This window comes from Mustela putorius, unplaced genomic scaffold, assembly GCF_011764305.1.
Source record: "Mustela putorius furo isolate JIRA1106 unplaced genomic scaffold, ASM1176430v1.1 tig00003898_pilon_pilon_pilon, whole genome shotgun sequence".
In the NCBI taxonomy this organism is placed as follows: Eukaryota; Metazoa; Chordata; class Mammalia; order Carnivora; family Mustelidae; genus Mustela; species Mustela putorius.
In genome coordinates, this window is record NW_025422047.1 from 14,602,719 (window position 1) to 14,629,020 (window position 26,302).

The following is a 26,302-nucleotide window of genomic DNA, read 5'->3' on the forward strand; positions in this document are numbered from 1 at the left end:
GACCGAGACTATTAAAAATATCAAAGTGATCTACCATGTGCCAACTCTATATTCTTCTGCTGTTTGTTATAAAGAAAATCCGTTATTCAATATAATGCAGTTCTGGTTAAATTATCAAAGACGTTTTCCGAATGCAAACTGTTGTTTACCATGTGCTATATATTCTTCTCTAACAACGTTAGTACACTTCCATCATAGATCCACAGGCACAGAGTTAGAAGGAAATTTTGAGTCATATTTTCACTTCCCAACCAAGGTACAAATTGCTTCCAAAACAGTCATTTGATTCATTTCTATTTAGCACCTATTACAAGCAAGATTTTTTGGATGGTAAAATAAGAGATACAAAAAAATACTTCAAGATGTTCATGGCCTTTAAGGGAGAAGAAAGCATCCTTGTCCACTGGCTGTCATTATGCCTAGGCTAGAACACTCCAAAAAGCGACAGAGAGCTCACCACATCACAAGGAAATCCATTCCTCAGTGGGCAGCTCGGCAGTTAGGAAGACGTATGTTAAACTGAACTTCATGGCAACAAACCTTCATTTTGCCTTCTGGAATAAGATCGAACAGACCTCCTCCACCATCTTTAGCACAGCTTTTTGAAGATGTTGAGAGGATTTTTCTTTGTCCTATATGATTTCTTTCTCCTTCGTGCAGCAATTTTATTTCACCTTTATTTTCGCCACCCTTCACTTTACGGCCCTGGGGGACTGTAAGAATTATTTCATACCAATTCAGTGAACTTAATTGTTAAATGCTCGATATTGCACTTCAAACAGCATTTTCAAATTACGACAGTCAAAAAGCAAGAGCTAGATAGCATTCAGTTGGATTCAATTTGGGGTTGTCCTTTTGTAAATTAGACTACCCCTGACTAACAACAGATGTTTAGGGGGAAAAAGGATGGAGCACCTAAGGCTTGCCAACACTGTGTATTTGAGGGGGGAGGGCATGATAAATCTTTTATAATGAAACCCATGTGCTCTAAGACAGTGACTGGACTTGATATCTTAAAATACTTAAATCTAGTGGTCTAAAAGTCACAGGATTAATTAGGTCATGTTTTAGAATCTAAATTTCTTATTGGCCAGAAATATCTCCTCTGTCTTTAATGAATAGAACAAGGGACTAGCTCAAGTAACTCCACTGTCTTTAATGAACAGAACAAGGGACTAACTCAAATCTGTTAATTTTTTTTTGTTAGTGGTTATATGTTTGGCACCTTTCAAAGCTGTAACTACCACACCCAGGATAATTTAAGTTCAGGAAACTTTAGCCTCCAGAATGCCACCCCCCTCCTCAAATCCCACATCCATGCAAGAACACAAAGCCAAAGGTACACTAAAAAAAGAGAGACTGTTTTATTGTGACATTTATGACATGGACCCCTTATTGACAGGAATGATCGAGGGGAATCTTGGCATATTGCACGGGTGTGATGAAGGGTGCACTGGTGATCCTCTGGCTGCCGGAGCTGGTTCTTTGTCCTCCCAGACCTCCACGCATGTGTGGGCCAGTCACGGAAATTTCCTTACCACTTGGTGTATACATTTAACAAGTCTTTGGTCTTAATAAGCACCATTACAAACCCTCACATTAAGGGCATTATTATTCTAGTTTATAAATGTTTCAATGATAAAAAATAGCACGATTACAGTATACACACACTTAATTTACATGTAATGTATTATAACTCATAACTGAGATAAGCTACTGAACTAACTTTGGTTGATTGAAATTAATGGAGTATTTGAACTGAATACTGGTAATTTGGTTTCTAAGTTGTGTAAATATTACAGTGCATTTATAAATCTAGTTTGAGAATTTACTAGCACCAAATAGATATTATAATTGGCCAACCTAGTATTTGTATTTGGAGAAGCAAAGTTTAAAAATTTGAAAAAACAGAACAGTCCTTCGATTGAAAGCACATTCCTGTAAACTGCTAGAAGGATGGCATGTCAGCATGAATGGCTGACCCCCAGTGAAAATACGTGTCCCAGTTTTCAAGAATCAACACATATGACAAGGTAGCTCAGCTACACACATGAGAAGCCTGAGAAAGTGGTTGTTTTGAACTAGGGTAGTCACCTGTACCTTGCTTTTTGCAATACAAGAATAGTGCTTATTTATAGAAATTTACTTGGTGAAAGATTGTACCTATGATATGAAGATTCTGATTGGGGGAAAAATTCCGTTCTACCTATCTATCTTTGTTTTTTAATTATTTGGTCTCTGTCTGGTGAATTAATGAAGCAAAATCTGAATTTTCATCTTCAGATTATCACCCAGTTCACCACTGAGGTAGTCTTTGTCATAATTATCTTCTAGCTGATCAAGTTCTTTCTTTTTGTAAAGTGGAGTACTACTGATTTGTAATGAATAGGTTCCAGCCACTGGCTTCTTCTTGGTGAAGTGGAGGTAGCTGATCCCTTCCTTTTGGTTGATTTTAAAGAAGCCATTTTCATTTCCAGATTCAATCAAGTATCTGTTGTGATTGGTCAGAGTCGTCAGGGCGGGGAGGAGCTCTAGGATTCGGACCTTGTTACTGATGTGGGAAATATTGAAAGCGAACACGGCTGTCTTCTCAATGTCCCAACTTGCGAGACTCACATTGGTGTCTCTCTCAGGCTGGTCCTGGAAAGACACATGACAATGCATTAAATAAAATGTAAGTATGTCACCTACTTCTCATCTTAAAGAAAAAGGGACTTGAATCTCACACTAGTACCGCCTCCTGCTCACATTGGATATACTGTGTCGAAAATGCCTGTTTTCATAAAACACCATTTAAGTCGTAATCTGTTAAACTAGCACATATTTATAATAGTAAAAAAAAAAAATTAAACTGATGTCAAGATGTCAAACTGAAGTCAAGTAGTCGGAGGTCTTCTAATGCTGTGGGTCTCCAAGTATGCTCCCCAGATCAGCAGCATTGGTGTCACCTGGGAATCTGTCAGAAATGCAAATTCTCGGCGCCACCTGAGTGAGACCTACGGAGTCAGAAACCCCAGGGGTGTTTCCCAGCAATCCAGTTTACCAAGTCTTCCAGATGATTCACATGCACGCTCAAGTTCAAAAACCACTGTTTTCATAGACCGTTTTCTTTCCCTAGACTTATCTCATTTCCCAAACCACAGCGGATGGGTTGCAGCACCGATGCTAAGAAAGAACGAGTCTATTTCAATTTTGTTCACTGACGCAAAACCATCCCCTCGGAAGGACACGCCTAGGAACCTACTTCCTGACTCTGATGATCTGCTAATATTCAATGCTTTTCACCTGGCTGCTTGCTGGCCTCTCTGGGACCACATGTGCCGGATTCTCTGGGCCTGGAGCCAGAGGTCTGGGAGAATATCTGTGCAGTTCTGAGTTGACTGAAAGGCTGCAGCAGCCGTAGGCAAAGAAAACCAGGCTGCTTGAGCTCCATGTTGTTTTTGTCTAGAATCCAAGTTCCCTCACACTCCACATGGCTCTTTTCAGTAGAGGAGCCTTGAGCTTTCAGAACTTGGCGTCCCCATGGAGAGAGCACTATGTCACTTCACTATTCTGCCCACTTGCTGTCCTGGATCTCAGACCTTTCCTTTTAGTGGACTTTGGGTGGGTGTTTGACTTTCTCTTTGGCGAGACAGAGGAAATGAGCAAGTATGTGAAAACCTTCAGATGGCCACTCCCTAAAAGCAGCAAGAAAATCCAGAGTCCCACAGACTCTTGTAAAATGCAGCCTAGAGCTCAGGGAATGTCTGGATTTTCTCCCCAGAGAGCTTTTTCACACTTTGGAACATCCTTGGAGGAAACCACAGGCATCTGGAAGGCCCTTCTGCAACAGGAGACATCAGGAGAAACCACCTTCTGACCCACCTCGATGTTGGAGGCATCTGTTTCATTTGTGCTTCTCCGTTTCCTGCCCCGTTTGGGGTAGCCGTTGATCTTACATTCATAGCAGGCCTCCGGGGAGAGAGAATTGTCATCCATTTCGCCACTGGCAGGAGGCTCTGGGCCTCCTCGGCCCATGCCAATTCCAGAAACACAGTGCCTGTGGAGGAAGAGGGGCATGGCCCCTTTTCATTAGATCTGGGAGATAAGGGAGGAGGACCAAGAGTTCCAGTGATGCATGGACCCCACCGGGTGACATTTAGCCAGTGACTATTTGTCTGCTAGGTGACTCGCTGGTTCCGAGAGCCACCCTGAAGTCCTCCGGGTTTAGGCTCAGAGTCCCAGTTCCCCGGGTTGGTCGATTTCTTTCTACTATCTCTCTGGGTCCTGTGTTGCATATGGATTTGCCCCTTCTTTTCTGAACCCGACTGTGGCAGGTGTTTTGCTCCATTAACACAGGGATTGGACATGGAGTGGAAATGGGGAAAGGATTGAGAGCTGAGGGGGAGACCCTGTGACTTGGGAGGTTAAAGGAAAACGTGAGAAAGTGAGAAAGTGAGAAAGGTAGGAGCATCCGCTCCCTGCCCTCTTCCTGCCTCCCTGACCGCATCACTACAGCCTCTCCTTCCGCCACCACCATCACCAGCCTTCACCACTCCGGCTTCTGAGCAGCTTCTCCTCTTATGTGACCACGCGCTTTGGCCAAAGCTACTGAAGCTATAAGGAAAGTTCTAGGTAGAACTGAGGTTGACTTAGAAACAAACCATGAAGAGGTGTAATGTATAAGATGCAAGCATGGGAGCTTAACCCAACTGTGGGAAATTGTTTCAAGTCATTCAAAACCACTAGGGCCATTGGCTCTGACTCATGTGAGGCTGGATAAACAAACCCATGCCCAAGAGAGAACTAGTTCAGCTGTTTTTCTTTGCCTTTCAGTTATCAAAGCCAAGTTACAGAGGGAGGCTTGCATGTTTCACAAGTACCTTGTTTTGTTATTCTGCTTACTATTTCCTAGGCCTCTTGGAATGTATTTACCAGGCTCCTCTTTCAAAATGTGTTGAAATATCTCAATGATCCTAAGGAGTCTTTATTTGGGGGCAGGGTCCACTCTAGTGATTCACGAAGCCCAAGCTGTTATAAATGGGTAGATTTCTACTAATGGGTCATAACAAAGAATAATTATTGATCTCTTTTTCTGTACTTGTTGGCCTGTTTTTTATAACTCATTTTTCTTTATGCCCTCAATGCCAATAAGCAGGATCTTTTTGTGTGTTTTGCAGTTCAGGGGCTCCTACTATTTTCTGCAATCCTGCCAGAGCCCAGTACATTTTCTTTTCTCTTCCTCGGTCTTAAGAGCAGCATGAAACGTGCAGAAACAATACAATGGATGAAATGATGAATGCTCATCGTGTATGTGTGTGTGTGTTTGTATACATTTGCAAAATGATTAAGTTATTGGAAGGAAAACCCCAAATTTGTAGACTTTGGTTCTTTTCTCAGAACTCCTTTCCAGTATTTTCATATCCCTGGAACACCACTTACAAGAAGTGTGACTACAAAGTCCCACTGGCCAGAAGCCAGTTTGGACTGTCACAATTTTTGCTGGGAAAATGGTTCTGGCATTCAACTTATGATGAAGAATGAGTCTACCGAGAGCCAGACACAAACATCTGGGAATTTGTGTCCTATTGCTGGCATTCTGTGTACTTCCCATGAAACATTCTTTTACCTTCAAGTCTACACAGACCCAAAGTGAGTTGCTTGATGTTTGTGTGTTGAGAAATCAAAGGCCACTAGGTTAATTATATATATACACGTATGTGTGTGTTCTGGGATGTGTGATTTTGTGGGGTGTGGCTGTGTGTGTGACGTGTATGTCTATCTCATGTCTGTATGTTCCTAATTAAAAAGGTAAAAATTGAAATCCTTAACAAGCAGACAAAAGTAGATGGGCCTCCAAGTCTCGATTAAGTCAGCAGGGAAAAAGATCTACATTTGAAAACTTACCACTAAACTTTCAAATTACTGAGTAAAATAAAACTATGTCTTGCCTTCCCCAACACTCACATCTACAATGTGGTGAACTGTCCTGCCTGGAGAATACAATAATTATTTCAGCTCCTGTTTCATACTCTTTTGGTAATTGTTAACGTAAACTTAAGTCTGAGGTGTAACGTGTGCATTAAAACCAGATACCGTTGTGACTGATCCTAACATACAATGTTCTCTAATGACAAGGCATTTTCAGTAAAGACCAAACCCTGCTTGGGAGAAGGGTGGGTCAGGAATGTGCCCTGCGTCCTGTTCTGGTCTGGGTCGGCCCCTGCGTTTCTGGAGAAATGAATCCATTTTCAACAAGAAGATCAAGAGAACGAGACGGAGGAAACCTGTATCAAGGTATTTACAGCGAGTTTCATAGTCTGTGAATTACAGCCTAACACCTTTGCAGAGCTAACTGCAATGACCTCTAGGATCACAAAAAGGATGGTTCTCCTCAGCTAGGATGGGTCGTCAGGAGTGACATCCCCTTCACGAGGCTGGGAGCAGGAGAGGACCGCCCCCCCCCACCCACCCCCCCCACCCCCGCCCGAGCAGGGGCAGCGGCACTCACCCTTGGCCTATCCGGAAGTAGCCCGGAGGACAGCCGCACAGGTAGCCGCCCTCCGTGTTGGAGCAGCCGTAGCTGCAGGGCGCCTGCGCGGAGCCACACTCGTTGATGTCCTGGCAGCCCCCACTGAACTGTTCGTACTGGAAGCCCGCGGGGCACATGCACTTGTAGCTGCCCAGGGTGTTGTGACAGGAGGCTCCTCCGCAGATGTGTGCGCTGAGGCATTCGTTTTCATCTGTAGGGAAGCCAGAACACACCAGGCGTTTCCACCAGGGACTGCCAGCCAGCTGGCCCTCCGCTCCCACTACTCGGGAAGGCAGGGCAGGCTGAGGTGGCTGGGGTGGGGAGAGGGAGGGGAGAGAGAGAGGGCGAGAGAGAGGGGGTGGGGGGAGCGAGCGCACTGTGGAAACGGACGGACGTGGCCTCTTGGCACACGGGGAGCCAACGTGGAAGGCGAGGTCAAACGCAGCAGGTGGAGAGCGTTAGAGCGTAGCGTTCGGAGGGCGTCAGATTCCAGGTCTCATCTGAAGCCCACACGGGTGTGTTCCGCGCCACACGAGCCTCCCGTGAAGCACGAGGGGCTGGTTCTTAGCTAAGGCTCAAGGCTCAGGGCAGGAGGGAAGGCATCCTGCAGTTCTGTGAGAGGGAGGACCGTCTCCACAGCAGGGACCAGCTGTATTCCCAGAGGCTGCTTTCCCAGTCCTCCTCCTTGAGGATGTGCGCGGCTGGCAGGGCTGCCATCCTGCAAGAAGTGTCTGCCCCACTTGCACTTCCTTTTCAAAAATCTGCAAAAGCCCCCAGGTGCTTGTCCTGGGGATGAATAGTGCCTTCTGGTATGTCTGCTCCCATCTCTGAATGCCCCCCCCCCCACCCCGTTATCCAAACCAGCCTCCTGCCCAGAGTGTCTGGGCCATGTCTAAAGCAAAGTATGGCTGGAAGACATTCAGAGCAGACTTCACAACCAATAATTGGAAAAAACCCACAATAGAGACAGATGCTGCAGGACTGGCTACCCCCGGGGACCTGCCAAGTCTGACAGTAAAAAGCAGGGAAAAGAAATCTAACTTTAAAAAATCAGCTTGAGGGAGAAAATCTTGAGTATCTCACTATTTCTAATTTATACCTTTCTGAAATCTCAAATATACTTTTGTAGGCCTGGCGTGTAGGGCAGGCTGGAAGCTTGCTGGTAAAATATTCCTTAATCGCTGTAGCCCACCCATTTTCAGGCATATATTCATTTGACTGCATACAGATTGGCCTTCGCCTCACTGAGCAAATGCTTCCAACATAAGCAAGGAGGGGGAATGTAATTAAGGTTTATTAGATGCCCATTGCATGACAGAGTACAAGGTTCAGTACCTTGACCTTCCCAACAATCATGGGCAGTAGGTGTCATAATCCCGGTTTTACAGATGATGAAAACAAGGCTCCAAGAGCCCTTCTGAGAGATCCAGCGGCAGCAGCAGGGTCGAGACGCATGCCCAGGGCTGTCTGATTGCAGAAGCCACGTGCTTGCCTTCGTGCCAGCGTCTCTCAAGAGACTCCGCACCATTTAAACTGGTACTTCTTTTGTCTTTTTGTTGGTTTTACCTTTTTAGATTCCTTTACAAAAAACCAGATCTGTTTCTAAGAAAACATCTGTATTTATTATATTTATATATATATATTTTTAAAGTAGGCTTGACACCCAGCACGAAGCCCAGTGTGGGGCTTGAACTCACAACCCTGACATCAAGACCTGAGCTGAGAGCAAGAGTTGGACACTTAACCGACAGAGGCTCCTAGACGCCCCCAAAATATCTGTTTTAAAATTGGAAAAACAGGTGGGTCAAAATGGTGGAGGCGGGGTGCTTCCATATGTATAATACTCTCCCTCCCTCTCTTCTCTCTCCCTTTCCTTTTTCCTTCCTGTGTGGAAGGAATAGATACACAATAAGAAAGCCATTCACTGAGCTGTCTGCTGTGGCTCAGTGCCCAGCTACAGGTCTGTTTGAGAATTCTTTATATCCAGGAACTCCCAGATATCCACCCAAGGTCATTTAGGCTTCAGGGTTCCTACAACAGAGGTAATTAGATCTGCCGTTGTCTTTGTTCTTTCCCCCTTGCTCTAAATCAGAGATGAAGAGTGTAGCAGATACCAGTGGAGGCCATGGGCACCCAAGAGTGAAAGAGGAACAGAGGGTAATCACTTTGGTGTAAAGATTATCCTTGGGCTGGATGTTTTCCCCTTGCCCCTCCATGTCTATCTCTAGACTTTTCACCTGCTCTCAGCCCCTGGAGACTGACGTGCCTGGAGCATCAACACGCTCCTCTCCTTTGCCCTGTGCTTTTGGGCTGGGCTTAGCCATTGGTTTCCTGACGGGACTCTGATAGATAAAACCTCTAAGGCCCATGTCTGTATATGTAGGACAGAGCCCACTGATAAAAAAACTTAGATTTATTTATCTGTATTGTTCCAAAGGACAGAAATAGGTTAGAAGTAGAAGGAGGAACAGTTCGTTTACTATGGAAAAAATATTTCCAAGAATTAAAGTTCTCTATAGATAAATTGGGTTATCTTGCAAGAAAGTGAATGCCCTTCAAGCTGGTATTCAAGTGAAGCTTGGACAACCAGGGAGGTTGGAGAAGGATTTATGTTTTAAGAGTGAGGTCAGACTAGATCCTCTCTAAGGCTCTTTCTAGCTTTGAGCATCTATCTCTGTTACTATAAATATCCATCCCAGTTAAGAACTCTCTCCTCCCTTTCACATTCTTTTCTATTTTACTTTCCTTTTTTTTTTTTTTAAACTCCCTGAGAATCTAACAAAGTTTAAATTAAACTTGCTTATCTGTGTTAGGGAACTAGGGTCAGCAGAACAGGGATTAAGATAAGAAACTGGCAAATAGTCAATGTTTACAGCTTGGAAAGAACCTCTGCACTCACCCTGTACATCAGTATACAAACATGACTTGTTTCCCATGCTTTGCCCTCTCCACCTTTTTCATCCTGGAGCAAATGGCTCCAAGAGCAATTTTTCTGTACTCCAAAATCTTTGTTTTCCTCTCAGTCAATGCTCAAAATTGGGGGGTGGGGTGTCCTTTTTATAAAGAGAAACATTTTAATTTTATTGAAACAGCCTTGGATTCTCCAAAAAACGCTCCTTAATCTTAAGACTACCACCTATCTACTCTGTCCTCTAAAATCAAAGGTTGCCGCATTAGGCTTGCTTAGTGTTAGCCATGGTGTGAAGAGAGAACTGCTAGGAGAATTCCAAAATGTAGAATTGACTCTCTTTTACAAATTTTCTCTAGGTCAACATGGCTCAATTCCAACTTCAGCTGCAAGCTTGATATATTCCATAAGACGATGAGACCCTGGGGCCCCTGGGTGGCTCAGTGGGTTAAAGCCTCTGCCTTCGGCTCAGGTCATGATCCCAGGGTCCTGGGATCGAGCCCCACATCGGGCTCTCTGCTTAGTGGGGAGCCTGCTTCCCCCTCTCTCTCTGCCTCTTTCTCTGCCTGCTTGTGATCTCTGTCAAATAAATAAATAAATAAAATCTTAAAAAAAAAAAAAAGAAAAAGACGACAATGAGACTCAGTGGCCCTTAGCCCCAAACCCATCCATCTTCTAAAAGTGAAATTCTGGCAGCCCAGGAGTGAGGATCCAGAAAGGGCTGGTCCGAGAAATCTACCCTGCATGGCTCCAGGGAAGCCATTCTGGCCAAAGGCAATGCTCGTTGTGGACAGCTGTACTTCTTAAGAATTATGAGCCCAGTTTGGGCTAGTATCTTTGGGTATTGAAACCCCTCAAACTTCTTCTAACTTCTTTTTTTTTTTTTTTAAGATTTTATTCTTTTATTTGACAGACAGAGATCACAAGTAGGCAGAGAGGCAGGCAGAGAGACAGAGGTGGAAGCAGACTTCCTGCTGAGCAGAGAGCCCGATTGGGGCTCGATCCCAGGACCCCGAGACCATGACCCGAGCCGAAGGCAGAGGCCCAACTCTCTGAGCCACCCAGGTGCCCCCTCTTCTAACTTCTTAATCAATTTATTCTAGAACTCCCAGCCAGGAGATGATCTTCTGGGGGCAGAAGTAGAATCTCTAGGCAATGAAGATAAGATCTGCCCATCTCCACTACCCCCAGACTGAAGGTAGGAAGAGGAGGGGAGGGCAGGTCATCAAGAGTGTCTAAACTCTTCCAGTACTGGCATCCTTTTAGCCCACCTCGCTCACCCTTCCAAAACTGTGTCTTGGAAAGAATCAAACCAAATGAGAGGGATGCAGTTTTGATAAATGAAAACACACCAAATATCTCTTCTTTTGGAGTAAAGTGGAGCGCTGAGAGGTGGGGCTGCACCAGGGAAGCAGTAATCCTTGTGTCTTTGCTAAGGAGGGCTCTGAACCCATGGGCGTGGCAGCTAGAACAGGTCACCTAAGCACCAAGCTTACCGCAGTGCTGCGTAGATATTGGTACAAGGAAAAAGTGAGTGAACACAACACTTGAAAGGCAGCCCTGAGTCGGCAAGTTAAGAGTCTGAGGTTCTATTCTCAGGCACGTCACAAAGGAACAGGGTTCAGGACAGATTACTTTTCTTCCTTGGGCTTTCAGGTCTTTCTAGTAAAACCAAGAGCCTGGGCAGGATGAATCTGGGGTCCCTCTAAACTCACCATGTTGGAATTCTCTCATGGGCATTAAGAGTATTTTTCCCATGACAGTATGGAATCAAAAATGACATAATTTCAGTTTAATGAGCCTGTGGGTCTCCCTTAATTTTCCAAAAGAATTCAGAGACCTGAAAAAACTACTCGCATCGGCTGCCTGCGCTCTGCCCCAAAGGGTGTGTAGAGCTGAATGGAACCACTTCTGAGTCTGTGGGCCAAAAGCCACCCAAAATCACCTCTGGCTGGCTGGCTATTTTTCAGTCAGAGGCAGGATTTTGTTGGCCCTCCTGTGAACAGGGCCGCAGTGACAGCACGCAGCAGAAGGGAGGAAGATGCTGAGCGTGAAGGAATTCTAGGGGCATTTCATTTCCAATGCTCTCAAAGTATCCTTTATCATTATTTTTTCCCCCTCAGTTTGCTGTTTTGCAAAGGCTGTGACTTTCCTCTGGTTTCAACCAGGTTAGGGGGGCTTTAAATGACTCTCTGTTGATCTAACGACAGATTTCTAGTTTCCCTAAAGAAAGCACTATTTGGCCTCTGGAGTCCGCCGCGATTCATAGTGGTACCAAAGAAAGACTACTTGCCCACACACTGGTTCCACTGGTAGTGCTGGAGATAGCCCTGGGGGCAGCTGCACCGGTAGCCCCCGATGATGTTCTGGCAGCCGTGCTGACAGCGATGGTTGCCTTCACACTCGTCCACGTCTGCAAAGGAAGGGAGAGCTGCCTTGAAGCCACATCAGCGTTGGTCTCCCAGTTGTTCTCTGAAGCCGCACTGACATGCATGCTAAATGGAGAGGCAGCTGACCCCTGAAAAACTACTCTACGACCAGAACATCAAGAATATGTGCGCCGGAGCTTTTAATGAGTCCAAGGAGAAGAACATCCAGATATGTTAGGGGGGCTTTAAATGACTCTCTGATATCTCTCAGATATCCCGCTAATGTCTACAAATTAAAATGACCAAGAAATGAAGGTAAGGCCCAAGAGCACTCTATGGGATGGCTGTGGAAGTTATTTGTATTTGCTTGTTTGTGCCAGGATCAGAAACTAAAAGATGTCAAGACAGAAAGGAAATCCTAAAAAAAAAAAAAAAAATTTTTAATTTTAATTGCATATTATCAGATGAGTTATTCTTCATGTATATAATCCACATGTGGGGAGTCCTTTTAAGACTTTGGATCCAATGACTAGAATATGAATGAATCAAGTGCAGGAACTGAGCTATTTTTCTTGACTAGTTTGTGCCCTCTTAGGTGACGCTGTTCACTGAGCAGAAAAAGCCCTGAGATACTAGGGGAAGGCACATGTTATGGACATGATCAAGCATGAGGTGAAAGATAGGTCTTTAAGATAGGACACCTGTGCCAACCCAGCAAAGTAGTTCCCATTTTCAGATGGGTGTTCTCCCTGTGCTCAGTTCCGAGATCTCCTAGAGGAGGAGGGTGAAGAGTTTCCCCCAGGACCTGGTAGCAGTATCAAGCTGAGAACCCTACCCACCTTCACAGCTGGCGCCACTCTGATCCAGTGAGAACCCGCGCTGGCATTCACAGGTGAAGCTCCCAGGAGTATTCTGGCAAATACCCTTAGAGCCACACAAGTTGATGTCAGAAGTGCATTCGTTGTTATCTAGAATAAGCGGGTAGGGAAAAGAATTAAAATCCACTCTTTGTGTTGTTTAAAAGAGAGAGGGATGATTCACTCGGAAAAGGCCAATAACTTTTCACATACAGGTGTGTGCAGACACACCTGCACACACGTACCTGTACTCACATAGTTTTTTTTCACTTTTTTGTCATCGTCTTCCAACAGCAGAGGAACTAGAAAACAGTTCCTTAAAGGAACAGCTATGTTTCCTCTAGGGTGTTTTCCTCTCCCACTTACCGATGCAGGCAGTATGGTGCTGGGTAAATCCAGGAGGACATTTACACGTGAAGCTGCCGATGGTGTTCACACACAGGAACTGACAGTTGTGCTGTTTGGTGGCACACTCGTCAAGATCTATAAAGAAATGGAAGATGAGCATCAGGGTCGAACTGACAGTACAGCACTCCTCAGGAGTTCTGAGTTCTGACCTATCCGTCTCAACCCTGGCCAGAATAGACAGGTGGCACCTGGCTAGGAAGAACCTAGGAGATAAGTGTTTGGAAGATGAAATGTACTCTCCTTGTAGACCAAAAACTGTAGCTCTTTGGGGATCCAAGGAAATCCCAATTCCTTTTTGCTAGAGCAATGCAGAAATTTTTCAAGAAAGGCATTTCAAATTGTGACATTTTAAATAAACTATAAAATAAAGTAAAAGATTAGGGATTCTCAAAATTTTCCAAAGCGTTGAAAAGATCTATTCAAGTTGAAATGCAAAAAGAAATGTTGAGGCTGGGGCGCCTGGGTGGCTCAGTGGGTTAGAGCCTCTGCTTTCGGCTCAGGTCATGGTCCCAGGGTCCTGGGATCGAGCCCCGCATCGGGCTCTCTGCTCAGTGGGGAGCCTGCTTCCTCCTCTCTTTCTGCCTGCCTCTCTGCCTACTTGTGATCTCTGTCTGCCAAATAAATAAATAAAACCTTTAAAAAAAAAAAAAAGAAATGTTGAGGCTGGAAATTAATTTATTTGCTTAGTTCTTCCCCCTGCCCCCCTTTTCCATTCACTGTTTTGAATCTGCTCAACTGAGATGTTCAACCAAACCAAACCAAACAGATTTCTTTTCTTAGAGAGTCTCCTTTGGCTAAAACAAAATTGAGCAATCAAAGGGGAAACAAAGGGGGGAAAAAAACCCCTCACTCTGATAAGCTAATAGCACATTTAAAAATGGCCTACAGGATTTACCTAACATTGTTCTCCACATCTCAGTAAAATCCTCTACTTTGACCAGGCTTCTTTTCTCACTGCAGGAACTTGCATGCTCATTCTCAACTCCATTGCTATTTAAAGACCTCAAGAGATACAAAATATGTTCCAGCTTTCAGCTGGATTTTAACAATAACAACAACAAATCACTGACCCAAGGGGCCCTGCCAGAGTACTGTTCTGCCATTGCTGGAGCTTACCTGCACACAGGTGAGGAAGACAGCTCAGCGATTTCTTACACTGTTTTCTAACTACCCCACCTTAAGAACAGCAACACTTGCTGTTCTCACCTCCAAGAACATCTTGTCTCCCCTTCTCTCCTCTACTCTGGATCTTACCCGGCTCTCATGGAGGAGGTGTTGGTCCCACATCTCCCCTAGGCCATCCTTTGAGCCTCTTTCTGTCAGATTCAATAGTATATGTATCTGCACCACTGGGTTTGAGCTTTAGTCCTCCATGCCAAGTATGGGGACGAATCTAGACCTCATGAGAACAACAGGAGAAAGGGACTTGTGATGGGATCTGTAAGATTCCCATTGCTGTTTGCCCACTCCTAAAGCCATAAAGAGAGCATCACTGGTGTGTTTGATACATTGTGAAAGGACTGTTACCACTATACGTTTAATTTCCATTTTTCATCTCTTAATTGCTAGACCTTTTTGAGGATTTTCTGCCCCCACTGGAAAAAAGCGGTAATATATACACTGAGAGAGATTTTCTCTTTAATTTGGTTCTCTATTTACATGAGTAAATTTATGGTTCTGCGTTATAGCCTCACACTGCCTGGAACTCACTGTGATCCGCCGATGAAGAATAAGTTCTATGTTGGAGAAGCACAAAGCCGTAAAGAACCCTTTTATCAAGATAGAACTTTTAAGTAGGTCTCTCAACCTCCTCTCCCCAAATTCTAGGATTATATAGATTTACTACCATATAGGAAAACCTCAGGCACTGTTCATTCTGTCTTCCTATGTTACCAGTCTCTTAACTCTCTCCTTTCAGCAGATGTACAAGAACTTGGCTGAGGGTCCTACTTCCCTCTGCTCTCCACTCCCCCGCCATGGTTCAACTCCCCTTACTTTCCTTTTACTCCATCATGGCTTCATGGTAGAAACACGCTAACTCTTAGCCTGCCATCTGGTCTACCCTTCCTTCTCCAAATCCCTCCTTTTAAAAATCACACTTCAGTTTGATTTACTTGTGCTATTCAGTTGATATGTGAAGTTCTTACTATTGAGGAAGATGTTTCTAGGAGTAAATTTACACCAACAGAATTTTGCAAAGGATAACTTCTGGTTGAAGAGGGATTTCTGCATGGAGTTCTTCTGTTTCTTAATTCTTTGTGATATTTGTGGCTCAGATAAGGTTATGCAGGGCAGGAATGGCCCTCCTTAGCAGGCCAGAGACCCAGACAAAATGTTTACTTAATTTGGCACAGTGTTTTCTAGGCACCAGTTACGCTGAGGCAGGATAATGCCGGAGACCTGGGCTCTATGGTTGTTGAATAGATTACTTCCTTTCTGCTTATTCTATTTATGGAGTCAATCAATTAGGGATCTGTCCCACCTGAGATATCTGTCCCCATGGCTGCCCAAGGGGCAGGCACTGAGGATGCCTCCTGTTGCCACTGCACACCCCCTTAGCCTCACAGTCTCCCTGGCCTCAGCGTCCATCCATCCACCATAGGAGGCAGGTGGCAGGGAGATCCCTGGGAGGGACTAACGCCAGGGAACCACCTGTTCCCCGTTGACAGCTTGCCTATGGATTCCTCAAATGCACAGGGAATGCAACTACTTGCCCAGAAGGCAGGTGTGTGGGTGCAGGCAAATTCTACTTTACCTTTGCAGCTCCTTCCATCCTCCTGTAGAATGTAGCCTTTCGGGCAGGAACACTGGAAACTCCCTTCTGTGTTTTTGCAGATAAAATTGCAGGGTTTGGGGGCCTGGTTGCACTCATTCAGATCTATGATCAAAAAGATACCTTGTGACTATCCATCTAAAATGATGCTCAGTACCCACAGGGTCTAGCAAAGAACTTTAGCTTTGAGGAAAGAAAAGATACACTCTGTGAAGTCTTTGATCATTGTCTTGGATTTTCCTATAAAATTACAGAGGCTATTTAGATGTTCAGTTTGAGGACATTTTTGGTACCATAATGTACAGTTTTCACTCAGAATAAACCTGAACACCAAAAACAGAGCACTTACCTACACAGGAAGTTCCAGTTATGTCTGGAGTGTAGCCATTTTTACACAGGCAATGATAGGATCCTCTGTCATTGACACACTCCCCATTTCGACAAACATCATGAATAACCTTGCATTCATCGATATCTGTTAATTTAACAGAGGTTAAAATAAGAAAGACAGTACAAAATGGGCAACATTAATATGTAGGGGTGACCTCACTGTAAATACTAATAAACTCTCTCATGCACCTAAGACATTAAACCAAAGGGGTGAGAACATAAATTTCATAGGTAATGATAATTGTACTGAAAGCCAAATGAATAACTACACTAATAACTAATGAAGTATAATAACTAATCAGGCCAGGGGAACACTTTAAAAGTAGTTATCTAAATGTATAGTTTTCCCCTCTGGGTCCAATGACACTGGTATTTCCCAGACATATTCAGCTCCTTGCTCTACCTCATGCCATTAAGCTTGCCTCCTGCTGACATCTCAAAAATGGCTCATGGCTGTAGACTCTTGACAAGAAAATCACATTTTTTTCTAATAGTGCATGTTCAAAATACAGAGGAAAGTTTCCTCCCATTCCTTTTGCTGTATTTAAAGTTAATCCTGAAAAATATCGAATTGCATAATATTGGGGAAATGGGACCAAACTTCCTTTGGACAGGGAAGCTCTAGGGCTCTGGGGTGGATCCCTGGGGTTTGGTTTTTACAGCCTGATAAGATAGCTCCACCCCAGGGAGAAAGATCTGGTTGCTATGCACTATTGAGTACTAAAGCCAGTGTCTTTCCACATTGTGACCCATCTATCTCCTTACTGCTTGGTGCGGTGAAATACCAAATGAGTTCTTAGCCTTTGATTGCCAAACAATCATTTTATACCAACAGATGTTACGTATCCTAATTCTTTCCAGTTTCCTCCGAAATGAAATTTTCCCTCCCCTGCCTAGGCTCGAGAAGTATTTTCCACCATCTCATTCTCACATCCTTGAAAGAAACCTCAGTTGCTTTCAGTCGCCTGGTCCCATCCAGTTCTGTGTCTTCCCACATCCACTTCTGTTATTCTACGTTTAGCCACATCTAACATCCACACAACTCCTGCTTACTCTCCTTCCACCCCTCTCACTTCCAGTTCCTTCCTAAGGAGCTCAAGAAGACGCTCTCCATTCTCGTTTGTGAGGGTAGAGACAAGTACCCCTGCTGTTGGGGAGCAGAGCCCCAGCAGTCTTTTCCAGAGCTGCCTCAATGCTCCGCGACAGCCTCCCTGCGTCACCCACGTGAAAACAGCTGGAGCTTTTCTAGAAGCAACTGTGTTTTAATCACCAGAATATCAGCATCATCTATACTTCTTGTGTGCAGCGTCTTTCAGCCCATTTTACAAGTTAAAATGCGTATTGGTAGACTAGTCTAGGAATTCAGTGATCATCTAGCCCATGGTTCATCTAAAAAGTTTACATTCTGAGTGACCAATAACTGACTTACAACAAACTTCTGTTTAAAAAGTTGGGGACTCCTTGTGATGCAAAGGAAGGAACCCAAGTATACAACAGCTTTAGCAACCTGGCCTCGAATGTCTAAAATACCATAATAAAGGGTTTGTGACCCAACCTAAGCCCACACTGAAGATTCCATATTCCCAACTGTTTGTCATGAAACAAACAAGAAAATTCCCTTTTGGATTGTAAGCGAATTACCTGCTCCACTGGTCATAAGTCAGAACGAAAGGAAGTACCTGCTCCATTGGTCATAAATCCTCGGCCATGGGGGCAGAGTTTTTTGAAGGCCACAGTGCCCTGGAAAGGGCAGATCTCACAGTGGGGGCCCCAGCCTCTCCCTCCATCGCAGCAGCATTCAGACTTGGTGACAGGGTTCCTGTTGCTCGAGCCGATCTGACACATGTTTTGGAGCACCTCCGTGAAGCAGTACCCTTCCCGGTTGTCTGGATGGGACATTATATAGCAAAGAGAATTTTAGGACTTTTATCAGCATGACAAAGTATTATGAATTTGGTCAAATGTAAAACCCAAAAAGGAAGTAACACTTTACCCTGGGTGAGAAGAAGCGAGAAGGGAAAGCTGGAAGCAGCAGTAAGAGAGAAAGGATGACGTCTGAGGGAAACAAGACAAGAAATTCAGTAAGTGGCCCCCCGCAAGGTTACAACTCTCTCTGCTCCCAGAAATACGGAGAAGTAGTCATGCTCTCGAGAGGGAGGAGCAGAAAAACACATGGAAATGGATCCTCAGCACCGAGGGCTCAAAAAGGTAGTGGAGAAAGAAATTCCAAACAAGTGATTCACGGATACATATAGCAAAGGAAGAATTCAGCTGTGGGGTGGTGCTGAGCCCCAAGGACAATCACATTAAGTCACTTCCAAAATAGGAACCTGCCTCAAGTTTTAACAATTTCCATTATTTCAGATCAAACATCCAGGTGACAGGCCTCCCAGCGTGGTGGTCGGGGCTGCGAGAGCCTCCCTGTCGTCCGGACTCACCAAGGCACTCGTCCTGAGTAGGGCTGGCGGTGAAGCCGTCGTTGCACTCGCATGTGTAGCTGCCGCGGGTGTTGAGGCAGCGCCCGTTCTCACAGATGCCCGGCTTGGTCTGACACTCATTCTCATCTGCGGGGTTCGTGGAAAAAGCAATCACAAGAGCAGTCATCCCACCCCTTTGCCCACAAATGGGGTCTGTCTTTTAGTTTGTGAATAGATGGCCGTCTCATGTGGTTCCCAATTCAAAAGGTATAAAAGACTATTCAGCAAAAGCACCCCTTCCTGTCCCACACCTCAGCCACCAAACTCCTTTCCTGGGTGGCAACCCTGTGTTACTGCCCGTTTCTCACGTATCCTAGAAATGGAGTTTGCACATACAAGCCAAGACATTGCATGTGTGTATGTGCGTACACCTCTGTCCTTTAAAAAACATACTTGATGGCATTTTGATATATTTAGATGGAGATGATGTCATTTTAGGTACACATACATTTTTCACTTAATAAAATTAAAATTTTCTCTATCTGTCCATCAGAAGGATTCCCAAAGGGTTATTTCAAGTGAAGGGAAAAGATAGCACATGTTAAAGGAATATTATAATACTTCATCAGAATAATGTCTGAACTGAGTTTGAACTGAGAATTGGCCTATATGTAATCTTCCAATTCAATATAGATTACGTTTATTGTAATACTTCAACATTATTCTTGAGAAATAATCGTAATCTAGTCTCTCAGGTTAAAAACAAAAGCACTAAAACAAACAAGATTCTTAGAATTATTTGATGATTTTTTAACAGACTGTGCCACCCAGCTTCCCCAATCTGATGATTTTTTAGGAAGATCATAAATAAAGTGACTTGCTCTGGTGCGTGTCATGCAGAATAATTCTGAGCCCCAGAGGCAGGGGTCTCATGACAGAGAGCTGGAAGGTGACAGCTACGGGACTGTGGAAACAGGCTAAAATCCTGATGTTCACGCCATCCCCAGACCCATTAAATCAGAGCGTTTGGGGTGGGACCTCTGTTCTCCAAGTGATTCCAGCAACATGGGCTGAGAAGGTTGAGAACCACTGAACCTGGAACAGCTGGTGTGTGCCCCTATGTCCAAATACTTTTTCTGTGCTTTTAAAGTCTCCTCTTCAATAGCTGCCTAATTCTGTATTTTACAGGGTAAGGGGAAAATGAGATTCTTAAGCTTCTTTTCTTTTTTTTTTTTTATAATTTTTTTTTAAAGATTTTATTTATTTAACAGAGATCACAAGTAGCTGAGACAGAGAGAGAGAGAGGAGGAAGCAGGCTCCCTGCTGAGCAGAGAGCCCGATGTGGGGCTCGATCCCAGGACCCTGGGATCATGACCTGAGCTGAAGGCAGAGGCTTTAACCCACTGAGCCACCCAGGCACCCCAAGATTTTTAAGCTTCTTAACTGACAACATAAGATTTCTTTTTCTGGCATCACTGATGATTAAAAGTAGAAAGGAAGCTTGTGGGAACTTTCTAATACTTTTCTCCTGTATTGATTGTTCAGACCAGAGGTCAGGAAACTTCTACTCCAAATAGTAGTAATATTGTAGTATTATTATATTATATATACTAACTGTTTTGGGTTTTGCAGGCCATACGGTCTCTGTTGCCTTCCCTCTATTCTGCTGTGCTGTTGTGGCATGAAAGAACCATGGACAATGTCTAAATGAATGGTTACAGCTATGCTGCAATGTGACTTAATTTACAGAAATAGGCGGCAGGCTGGTAGGCTGCACTGGCCCCCTGGGCTGTGGTTTGCTCATCCCTGGTCTGAAGCTGTGGTTCTCAGTGGAGGACCCACATTACCTAGGAAGCTTTAAGAAATACCAGTGCCTGGGCCCCCACTCTAGACCAGAATGGATTCTCTGGAGGAAGATCCCACTGGTTTAATGCTGTTCCCTGGTTCAGAGGGACGGGACATCTGTCATTCAATGTCAGGGTGCTAACAGCAAAGCTGGGACGATAGAAATACATTCCAATGTGGTGTGAAGAGAACTTACCCCCAAACAACAAAAAGTATAGGAGCCAAGGAAAGAAGTAGAGGAAACACCTGGTGCCAAGTCCTGGCAGCAACATGGGCTGAGAAGGTAGACAAAGACCCACTCAGAGGGGCAGAAGGATGGTGCTTCTGGAACTGAGTTAAGCAAGAGGCGAGGGGCTCTCCAAGGAAAACCGTGACATGAGGGAAGAGAGGGAAGATGGCTCTGGCCCAGAAGAGCACATTGCCCAATGGGACTCAGACTCCTTGTCACCTGACTCCCTTGAAGCTGCCTGGGCCGGGACTTGCTTACCTACGCAGCCCTCGCCATCGGGTCTCCGCTGGTAGCCAGGCCCGCAGATGCAGATGTACATGCCGATGAGGTTCTTGCACTCCATCTGCTTCTCAGCACAGTCGTGTTTGCCCTCTTCGCACTCATCCTCATCTGGAAAGAACGTGCAGCCACGAATTATAAAAGGAGCTGCACTAATTTCCTGCCTCTTAAGCAGAGATGGTGTCAAGCAATCAATTTTCTTGTACACTTATTTCAGTGTTAACCTGTTTCCTTTTGTAGGGTGGGTGCTGGCCTCAGATTGGGAAGGAGTTTTGTCCCATCTTTGAACTTGATGATGAAATTATTCCATAACTAACTGTAACCCATTCAAAGGTGGGAAGTGTGAGTGTTAATTAATTCTTTTTGATGAATTCACCTAAAAAGGTCTTCTATAAAACTTTCATAATATAATTATAATAATAGCATTATATTATAATATAGTATAATAAGCCAAAGCTCCCATTATGTAACAATTATAACATAATATAATATTTTATGTAATATTAGTATATGGTCAGATTATTATTATTATTAAAATAATCATTATATAATGAAAACTTTAGTTTTTAGACTTTGAGGAAAAGACAAACATTCACAAATATCATATTCTCTCCTGGTTCTTCCTTCCTTCCTTTCCTTTTTTCTGGTGTGGACAGGGCTTCCTCATCCCTTATTGTCCTATTGCATTTCCCTATCTCTATCTTTCTCCTTTATGTGGTCTGAGCTGAGAAATTTGGGTTTATCCTGGATGATGGAGAGCTCGTAGTTAGGAAATCTGTTCACCTTCAAGAAAAATCCTACTTAAGTCATGTGAAGAGAGTAAATAGCTGCTCATTTAGGACTGCAGGAGCAAATCAGTGCTCTTCAAGGAGCCCCATGATTTACCTAACTTTGTAGAGCAGAGCCTAGTACAGAGGCACAGAAATTGCAAGTGCTCTGTAAGCATTTTTAAAGCAAATTATTTAACAAATTCCATATGCTACCTCCATTCTTAGGATATAACATCCCTTAGTGATGGGGATTTTTTAAAAAAATATTAAATAATATTTAATATTATCCTACTATAGGCAATGATGACCCCCATATTATCTAAGGACTATAGCAGAGTTCCTTGATTCCCAGCCTTTCTCTACTGATAGAAGCTTTGGAGACCCATTTCCCATCATAGATAGAGTGACAGCCCCCCAGTTAGATGACCTTTAACACAGATGTCTCACCTTTGCACATCCTTTTGTCTTCTCTCAGGACATATCCCGCTGGACATTTGCATTCATATGACCCATAAGTGTTTACACACCGGAAAGCACAGAGTAGAGGGTTCTGGGCACACTCGTTTATATCTGTAGCAGAAGGGAGCATGAAAATAATGGATCATGGGCATCAACCAAAAAGGAGTCTATTTTTATCAAAAGTTGAAATGCTTCATTGTCATCAACATGGATGCACCAAGAAATCTCTGGTTTTCAATGAATCATAAAATGAGTTGGTTATTTTATAATTGGTATAGGCAAGGTGATCATGGGTTCTGGTTCTCCTAGCCTAGGCCCAGTTCTGGCTTATTATTCTGGTATAATTATTAATGTTATTGAGACAGATGGGAAAATTGTAGACCACCCTGCATATAGGGAGCTTTTTTGAAATTCTGGCTTTCAAGTCTCAAGTTGACCACTTGCCATTCCCTAGAGTCACATAGGGTGGGAATCAATTTTACCCCATTCAGTCAAAACAGCTGCCAAGTCAGTGGAAGGTAGAACAGAGGCAAACCCATCCACTATTGTTAACCACCTCCTCTTCCCCATAGGAAAGAGGCTCCTGTGAAGTAACAGTGATTCTTGTGCCCACGCAAATGGTGAACTGATGCCAAGTTATGCCTTAAATAGGAATGACTTTACCATTCATAGATAAAAGTGATTTCTATGGATTCCATAGTTTGGAACCAGCAGAGTATGTTTTGGAAAAGCAGGGTTAAAACAGACCATCTTGATTCTCATGTTTCTTTCTAAGTCCAGTTATGCTGACTGAGAATGGGAGCCCAGATCATATTTAGTCATAGCCTTTAAAGATTAAGCAACAACTAGGACAGTGGTAGAACATATCTCTAATGAAAAGCTTACTTTCACACCATTTTTATCTTCTACCTTCACCTCACCTTCACTCTCTTCTACTCACTACTCTGATACCTCACTACTACTTGAAAGTGTATCAGAATTACCTGGAGGGCTGCTAGGCTCCACTCTTTGAGTTTCTGATTCAGGAGGTCTGAAATGAGGCCTGAAAATCTGTATTTCTAACCAGTTCCCAGGTGATGCTGATGTGACTGATCCAGGGACCGCCCTTTGAGACCCACTGGTCCAGACCTCCTCCTCCCTCCCTTCTCACCATACAACTATCCTACTCGGCATTCTGGCAGATGCTTACAGAGTATAGACAACATCTTTTGCTGTGATTGCCCCCAGATGGCCGTAGGATGTTGCTGGTTATGTCAGTGTACAGAGGTTTCTATGAGTAGAAAAGAACAAAGAAAAAGGGAGCATGGGAGAGGAAGAAAGAAAAATCAGGGGAAAAGGGAAAGTAAGAAAGAAGGTAGCAAACAAAACAGAAGTTGTATCTACATACATGTAGTGGGGAGACATCAGCAAGAACTCTGCATATTATACAGGGTGATTTGTGCCATGAACCGGGAGAATGATGGTATGGCCCATTCGGCCTAGATGTTCTTTAGCCTGTACGCATGAGTGGTATTTAATATCAAGAACTGTAATCACTGTGAAGTGTGTAAACCTGGTGATTCACAGACCTGTATCCCTGGGGCTAATAATACATTATATGTTAATAAAAACAAACAAACAAACAAAAAAACTGTAATCAGTCTACTGCTGTCTCCATGATCAGAACATGTAACCAACTATTCTGCGAAGAGACTTACCTTCACAAGTCATCATTGGGCCAGGCTCGAATCCCTCCTCACAGGTACATTCAAAACCTCCAATCACATTCTTGCAGGTTCCATTTCCACAAGGATTGCCCACAGAACATTCGTCAGTATCTGCAAGTGACCAAGAGTGTTTTCAAAACATGATGAATGAAGACAAACATGGGCTTGGACACAAATCATACCTCTCACTCTATCAGGGCACTTTGCTCTGTGGCATCTTGCTTTATCCTCATTCTGCCTTTATAAGAAAGGAGTGCCCATGTCTTATCTTCACAGATTTATAGCTGTCAAATGTGACCTACTAAGTGGCAGTGGCACTAACAGTGACAGCATCTGGGCTTCCAGCCCTCCTACTGCTCTTCCCCTGAGCTTCTCCAGCCTTCCATATTAGGTATGAAGAGCTAAATCGACTGGGAATAGATGCTCCAAGGGTTAAAACCAGGCTGCTCTCCCCAGTCAAAAGTTTTCACTTATATAAAGCTAGAAATATATCTCCAGTCTGGCCTTACATTACATCACTCTCCAAGAAGCCTTAAACAAGATGGATTTTTGCCAGATATAAAATAGAAGACAAAGCTTACACAAAATGAGGGACCAGAGGTTAGGCAAAATTAATATGCTGGATAAAATCAAGATTCAAGATTTCTTGTTGATTCTGTCGAAACCAGATGGTTTACATTAGGCAGAAGAAAAGCTAGAAAGAAATATGTTTAGGGTATGATCTCTGTAAACAACTGGGGGGAGAGAACAAGTCTTACCAAGGGGGTCTAAAAAATATCTATGCCTCCCAACCCATCCCTCTAGAATCTGACACATCTCTTGGGGGAGAGGACCTTCCTTTTGGAAAGGGAAATTTTTGAGGAATAACATTGTCATTTTAGTTCTCTAGGACATGGAATAGTGATGGACTATCATCAGGGTTATATGTTCTGTTGGGCTCTGAGTCAAATGGTGAAGGCAAGAGGCTGTGGTAGAGAGTCTGGGCGAGCAGGATCATTTAGCATGCACACAGGAGCACTAATTGAAGATCTTGAGAATTCAGTGACAACTTTGCTTTTGTTCTGCTGTGAAATGGCATTTCACTGTCCAGAATATGACATCTCTTTTGAGTTCATAAAAGTTACAACATCATTGATTTTTAGAGCTACTGAGCAATTAGGAATAAATTAGTCCATTTGCATAATATGACATTCTGAGGCCTAGAAAGACTAAAGAACTTAGTTACACTTCATGGTCATAGCTGTGGGTGAAATTTTAGAGGAACAGACATAATACTTGGATTCAATTTTGCATTGGTAAGCATCAAGAGGTCAAAGGTCAGGCATAGCCATTCTTAGAAATTTTAAGAGAGCAAAAACAAGAGGAGTTTACACTGGGTACATAGCTTTTCACATTACTAAATTTAATAAAATCTGAATGTTGTATTTTACATATTGAGAGAATAAGATTATGATTATTAATTTTTATAAAAGTTTAAAAAAATACATGATAATGTCCTCCTTTCCACCACATCTTCAGATGTGTCCAGTGTTTTAGACTGTGCTGTCCATGCAAGGAAGAAAGATATTGGCTTGGGTCACTGCTGTAGCCACAAAGCTTGGGACATGGGGTGTGCAACTAGTACTGCAGATGAATGCTGCCTGAATGAGTTCACAGAACATGCTTGTCCCAATCCCACTACTCACACTTCCCAGTGTGAATGCTCCATGGCCCAATTTCTAACTTGTAAAATCCCTATGGAAGAAACCGACCTATTACTCACCTACACATTCATTCCCTTCCAGAATGTAGCCAAAGGGACACTCGCAGCGGTAGGAGCCATCTGTATTGATGCACTGTCCATGTTTACAGACGTCAGGTTCTTTACACTCGTCCATATCTTATGTAAAGGAGAAATAAAACACTGACTAACAAGGTACTTTTTTTGTTTTTAGTAATCTTTTTGGCGATTTTATTTATTTGAGAGAGAGCATGAGCAGTGGGGAGGAGCAGAGGGAGAAGGAGCAGCAGACTCCACGCTGAGCAGGGAGCCCCATATGGGGCTCAATCCAAGACCCCGGGATCATGACCTGAGCTGAAGGCAGACGCTTAACCAACTGAGCCACCCAGGCCCCCCGAGGTACTTTAAAAACAAAAACAAAAAAACAAAGGTAAACTATGATCATTTCAGCATCTGATCAATGAAATATCTAATATTACAATACAATATTGCCATACAGTACGATAATACAATTGGTACCTAAATGAAAAGTAGAGTTTTATTTTATAAGATAAATGTGGAGAAATAAGAGCAGTTTGGGGAGAGGGGCCGTGGGTGGTTCAGGTGGTTGAGCATCTGATTCTTGATTTTGGCTCAGGCCATGAACTCAGGGTTGTGAGAC

The 26,302-nt window shown here is 43.7% G+C and overlaps 1 protein-coding gene across 1 annotated transcript in view; it reads right to left on the reverse strand.

The window, feature by feature from the left end:
* Positions 1-1,340: 1,340 nt before the first annotated feature.
* FBN1 (fibrillin 1) overlaps positions 1,341-26,302 on the reverse strand; it is a 237,175-nt gene continuing 212,213 nt past the window's right edge. The window contains exons 52-65 of the mRNA XM_045067863.1: positions 25,684-25,800; positions 23,913-24,032; positions 22,204-22,326; positions 20,966-21,097; positions 18,655-18,780; positions 17,896-18,102; positions 16,176-16,301; positions 15,809-15,931; positions 13,012-13,128; positions 12,628-12,756; positions 11,713-11,832; positions 6,491-6,722; positions 3,865-4,039; positions 1,341-2,640 (exon numbers count right to left, since the gene is read on the reverse strand). Of these exons, the coding sequence (XP_044923798.1) occupies positions 2,251-2,640; positions 3,865-4,039; positions 6,491-6,722; positions 11,713-11,832; positions 12,628-12,756; positions 13,012-13,128; positions 15,809-15,931; positions 16,176-16,301; positions 17,896-18,102; positions 18,655-18,780; positions 20,966-21,097; positions 22,204-22,326; positions 23,913-24,032; positions 25,684-25,800 (2,237 nt within the window). The 3' untranslated portion in view covers positions 1,341-2,250. The remainder of the gene's footprint in view (positions 2,641-3,864; positions 4,040-6,490; positions 6,723-11,712; positions 11,833-12,627; positions 12,757-13,011; positions 13,129-15,808; positions 15,932-16,175; positions 16,302-17,895; positions 18,103-18,654; positions 18,781-20,965; positions 21,098-22,203; positions 22,327-23,912; positions 24,033-25,683; positions 25,801-26,302) is intronic.